Consider the following 5572-nt stretch of genomic DNA (forward strand, 5'->3'; position numbering starts at 1 on the left):
TATTATATATATATATTAATAAAAAGGTCTGGTCCTGGAATTCTTACCTAGGGAAAAATCTCTCTTGATTTCAGAACATCAGTTTAGGAATAAAATATAGTTCAAAAAAGTAGAAGTATAGTGGATTCAGGCTGCACCAAATGGGATATGGTAGGGTGAAATTTATGGGTAGCCTGACACCACTCACAGTAGTACCAGAGCCCAGTAACTGTGGTATCATTTGGTACCACAATGTCCAATATCACGATGCATGATATATTGCCATGCTGCTAATACATACCCTGGCATTACTGCAGTGTGCAGCAGTTGTTCCTGGTGACATACCCAGGGTCAAGAACAGAGCTAGGAACACACCCAGAACCTGGTTCTTTCATGTCAATCCTGCAAATTTTAGAGCCCTGTCCCTGCTCAACAAGAATAATTAACTCTATTTTTTGTCTTTTATTTCTAGTGTATTCAGGCGAAGGAAGAAAATCCGTCGCTCTCTTGCCAGCTTGTTCAGTCTTGGTGACTGCAGTTCATGGCTCAGCAGCACTGTCCTCAGCAATGTGGATTCCTCCCTTGTAGATGATCCTTGGCCTGACGGATGGAGGAAACTAGAAGACAGTCGGAATTATATTGGTAAGCCTTGACCAGGTACCAAGTAATCGCGCTAGAGCATTATATAGTCAGTGGGACTTGGGTATCACTTTAGGTTTTTCAGGCCAAGATGTGCAGGTAAAGGATAAATTAGCAACAGAATTGTAAGTGGTGAATTGAGCTCCTGGCACTAAAGATTACAGAGTCCACAAAGGCCTTCATGCCAAAAAGGCATTTTTAGACTGAATTTCAATCCAAAGAGTGCTGTTTCTGGCTGGGGTAGAGTTAATTTTCTTCACAGTAGCTAGTATGAAGCTGTGTTCTGGATTTGTGCTGAGAATAATGTTGATAATACAGGGATGTTTTGGGTATTGCTGAGCAGTGCTTACACAGAGTCATCACCAGTGATGTTTATTCTGGTATCATTAATATCTGTCACTGTCTGCTTTCACCTGGCTGTTTTAATAACGTCATTGTGTTACCCTCTATGCAGTTTTCTCTTTGCTCTGCATATTTTCTCCTGAATACATTGAATCTGTCAATTCCCTACCCCTAACAGTTTGGAAACCTCCCTCTGATTAAGCAATTAAATTTCCTCCCCACAAAATAACACAAAGTCTCAAAGCTCTTCTTTTGTGCAAACTCAGTTACATATGCATTTTTTGTAGGTAATTTGGACTTTTCTTCTGAATATAATAGTCATGAGCCACAAGGACAAACTCCAGCATCTAATGGAGCCTCTCTCATCAAAGACGATGAGTTTCATCAGCCTGAGAAACCATTTTGTACTTCAAAATCCTGCTCTCCATTTACGACAAATGCAAATGACGAGACTTTGAGCAATGCAGGTATGTTACATCCTTGTTCTTATATGCCTCATTTTTAGAGTGAATTGAAAATACTCACATTAAATATACTGATATGGCCTCTTGCAGAATAGAATTTATTTCCTGAAACATGCATTTTAAAGGACTGGTTAAAACAAAAAAAATTCTTATAATTGGTATTTACTTGTTCACTCCTCCCTGCTCACATCTTTTTCTCTCCTATTTTCATTTATAAATGGAAAAAGAAAAGAGTGAAGAGGAAAATGGAGGAAAGGGCACGGGAACAAAAACTGGAACGGGCATATATTCAGAAAAGCTTGTGTCCTGAGAGAATGGAGGGCACAGTGTCTCTGTAGTTGTGGGGAAAAAAGACTCCTGAGAGACACCCGGAGCATGAAAATTAGGTTTCTTCTTTGAATCACTCTAGGCAAATTTGCTTAAAAAGAAACAGAAGAGACTGGCCTCACAGGGTGAAGGTAGTCTTTGCAAATGTCTCTGTCATATATTTACTTTCCTGAAAACTCATGAAAATTATTTTCCTGATTTTTATTTTAGAATCCAGGACAGGGCAAAATGTCTTTTCTCAGATGGTTGCACTGATCATGTGTTTAATCATTTCCATATGCACAAGGTAATTTTTATTTATTTTATTTGTTGTTTCTGATACTAATGCTTACACCATTTCAATGGGTGAATGAAACAAAAATTAAGGCTCACATTTTTGAAGTTAGATAAACCTTACTGTGAGAATATAATTTCACATGATAACCAATGCAGGCAAATATCTGAGCTATATAGATATGCACAAAAATAAGAAAAATATACACAGATATGAAAACTACTTTGTCAAGTGCATTTGGAAAGGGGTTTTGAAAGGCTGAGAGGAATCAGAATTGATCCGTGTCTTCCTGAGTCAACAATATGGGTGTTTCCCTCAGCCTGGGAGTGCTGAGGCATTTCTTTCTAGGGAGTTATCCTCAATAGCTTGCCTAATTTGAAGTTTCAAACTGCAGTTCACCTACCAGGGTTCAGAGTGTTTATCTGCAAGAATCTTCTCTCCTCCTCCCACCCAGGCTTCACCTCTGTTAACCCATTATACATCCCTTGTTTGTTTCTAACCTTTATGGGTATTGTTATGTTCTCAGATACTTTCTGGGAGGATTGTCTGCCACTTTGGTGCTGATAATTTTAGTGTGTAAGTACAGACTTTCTTTATATTCAACACACAAAATTTTACTAAGTGACATCTGAGGGCCAAAATCCTTGGATGTATGTCCATGGCTCTTAGTGATGCTAATGAGAGTAATATGTGGGCATATGGGGGCAGAATGTAACCTTCAATCAGTTACAGGCTTTTGCATTTAAATTTCACAGTTCTTTTGTCCCAGGATGCTGCTGTGCCATCTTTCTTTAGTCTTTACACATCTTTCAAAACAACAAGGTTTTGGTAAGTGGCTCCAGTGTCATGTGATGAATAGAGGAATTTAGTAACTTTAGAGGAAGGAGAGATTCCTTCTGCTGTTTTCATGTTCAGAGATAGAGGGCATGATCTGAAGTTACTGATGGAGGATTTGGCCTTTCCTATAATTGATTTGTATCCATAGAAATTTTCTATTTATCTTGAAAAACTGCCTTTTCATAATGTTCAATAAATGTTAAATAACCTATTTCTTAGCAGAAAAGGAAAATAAACATAATATGCCATAACATGAATATGCAGAGACAGACCAAGGATAGTACCTTACTATGAATCCAGAGGCATGTTTTAAAGCCTTGCACTGAAGCCCACTCTCAGGCCACCAAACCGAGCCTTTTTTTTGACTGGAAAAAATAAAAACAGCTATGAAGCTTGCCCCATCAGCACCTTCCAGGGACTGGAGAATTGATAGCACTTGGCCCCAGTAACCCAATGCACCATTATGTTCAGGACAGAGCTTTGCCTTTGGCTTATACTGTGGTCTGATTTCTTACAAAGAAGCATTAGATCAGTCTGGTCAGTTAAATAAAGGTGCTGATGTTGCTGTTTCAGACTGCTTTGTTTCAACGTTTTTCATGGAGCTGTAGCTTCTAAATCCTTCTGGAGAAATAGACTTACATACTTAGGTGGTCTGAAATATATTTTTAGAGCAGCTTGTACATAGGCTTCCATGCATGTACGCATGTGCTGGATTTATGAATTACCATTACTTCACTTTTTATGCAGCAGAAATTCTCCTGAGTGTGTAGAATCTAAAATGCAGCTAACACTAACATTGGGGTTTACCTGAATGTTCATGTGGTGAAAAGTGAAGGTCAAGGACATTGTTTCTGAAACTGTGTCAGGGTTCAGGAGTTCAATGTATCCCAAAAGAAATGAGACAATCTTTCAGACCTCTTATCCTTCAAATTGAGTATTTTGGAAGTTAAAAACAAGATGGCACAACTTGGAGAGCCATATTGCAATGGTAGTCTCAAGTTTTGGGCATCCAAGGGTCTTAGCATAATACCTCAGATACTCAAGGATGGTATATTACACTTTGTGCCTATGGCATTATTCCCAATAAAATCAAGACCACCAGGTTAGCACTAGTATGTTGCAAAACATACTCCAAACTACTACTTTCTGACTTCCTGAATAGCTTAGCCCTGAGTCATAAACAAAGCTGTTCTTCACGAGAGGAAAACAAATGCACGCTGAGAACTTTGCAGTTGCTGGGATAGAGAATACCTCTTCTATGCTCATCGCAAGTGAGAAGGTACCTGCTTAAACAAGTAGTCCTACAGCTTGACTAAATTTGGCAATTCAGAACCTACATAAATACTTATTATAACAAACTGTGGACATACAAAAATGTATGTTTTATTTTCTTCTACCTAGGAAATAATTGGAAAGAATGAAAAAATAATTGGTAAGTATATGTTTACATTTAGAAAGAATTCCATGCTCTTTGGGGTGAGCCCTGTCATGAAATAGTGTCCAAACCTGACAGAAATGTTCCCTGGACTTTTCATTCAAAGAAAGTTCAGCTGTGGGGCCCTAGCCAGTTTCCACCGTGAATTACTCCAATCTGCACTCTAAAACTCCCTTTTCATTTTATTTGGATGAAATATTTTTTTATTGTTTGACAACAGTTGCTAAATAGTGTAAGCTGTTAAACAAGTTCTGTGCTTCAGCCCAGAGAAATATGGTTTTCAGTAACGGGCAAAGCAAGCCTTCCTTTTTCTAAGTTTAAACTGAACAGCAGGGCCAGGTGCCGTACTGCTCTAACTTGGTGTCATTCCACTGAATGAGTAAAGCAGCATCAACATTTATCAGTCCAGAATATCTGGATAACACTTATAGATTCTTCTTTTCCCTATTCCTTTTCAGTCAAGTCTCATCCTCAGTCTCCAGTTTCTGTTTATCAAGCATTTTTAAGTCTTGGTGCAGCTCAGGACCCTTAGAAATACAGCATTGATTTATACGTACTTGGAGCTGGCCATCCCAGTCGTGGCTCCCTTACTTCCTTTATGTCTTTATTTTAAAATGATAAAAATTAAAAGAAGGAACAAAGCCCAGGTTTGTGTTCCTTATAGTGTGGATAAACAGTCTTGTTCACCATTTTGCTGGTTGACAGCATTTCAGCCTCTGAGATCTAAAAGCATCTGCACCGCTGCAGATGCAACCTGGAAAACCTTTCAGTCAGGCCTCGGAAAGAGGATGTTCATCCTGAGAACAAAGCATTTTAGAACGTTATGCAGGCATTTGATCACTTTGCAGGCTTACGAAAGCCTATGATGAAAACCGCATCCTACTCATCCAGTGTGCCAAGCAGTGGAGGCTACATAAGGCACTTCTTAAAGTCAGCGGAACTGTTTATGTAAGGGCTGCAACATCAGAGCTTTAAAGCTGACTCTGATTTTGAAAGCCAGTATCAACATTACCCTGAGCAGGTACTACAGGTTGGAGTGGAGAACTTGGGACTTGTTGCCTAGCAGGAGTAAACTAAATACAGACTGGGAGTGGTGATCCAGCATTTCAAAGCAAGCTTGTCTTTTGCCTTTCATAAAAACTGAAAGGCAGAGTTGTTACCTCTGTATATTTCAGAATGAGTTCACTAACATTTTTTGGTTTTCTTCCTCCCCAAATTTATTTTCTTCAGATCTTCAGCATCAAACTACTGGATACGTCCTTATAGCCGGCATTA

General features: G+C 38.9%; 1 protein-coding gene across 1 annotated transcript; it reads left to right on the top strand.

Annotated features, from left to right (window-relative positions):
- Nucleotides 1-451: 451 nt before the first annotated feature.
- Nucleotides 452-5245, top strand: TMEM71 (transmembrane protein 71; the record flags this gene model as incomplete). Its single annotated transcript, XM_010158028.1, has 6 exons — nucleotides 452-621; nucleotides 1248-1427; nucleotides 1962-2037; nucleotides 2552-2601; nucleotides 2781-2853; nucleotides 5146-5245. Coding segments are annotated over 6 exons (649 nt in total), but the record flags the coding sequence as incomplete, so codon positions are not given.
- Between the last annotated feature and the right edge of the window lie 327 nt (nucleotides 5246-5572).

This window comes from Eurypyga helias, unplaced genomic scaffold (assembly GCF_000690775.1).
Source record: "Eurypyga helias isolate BGI_N326 unplaced genomic scaffold, ASM69077v1 scaffold18760, whole genome shotgun sequence".
Classification (NCBI taxonomy): domain Eukaryota; kingdom Metazoa; phylum Chordata; class Aves; order Eurypygiformes; family Eurypygidae; genus Eurypyga; species Eurypyga helias.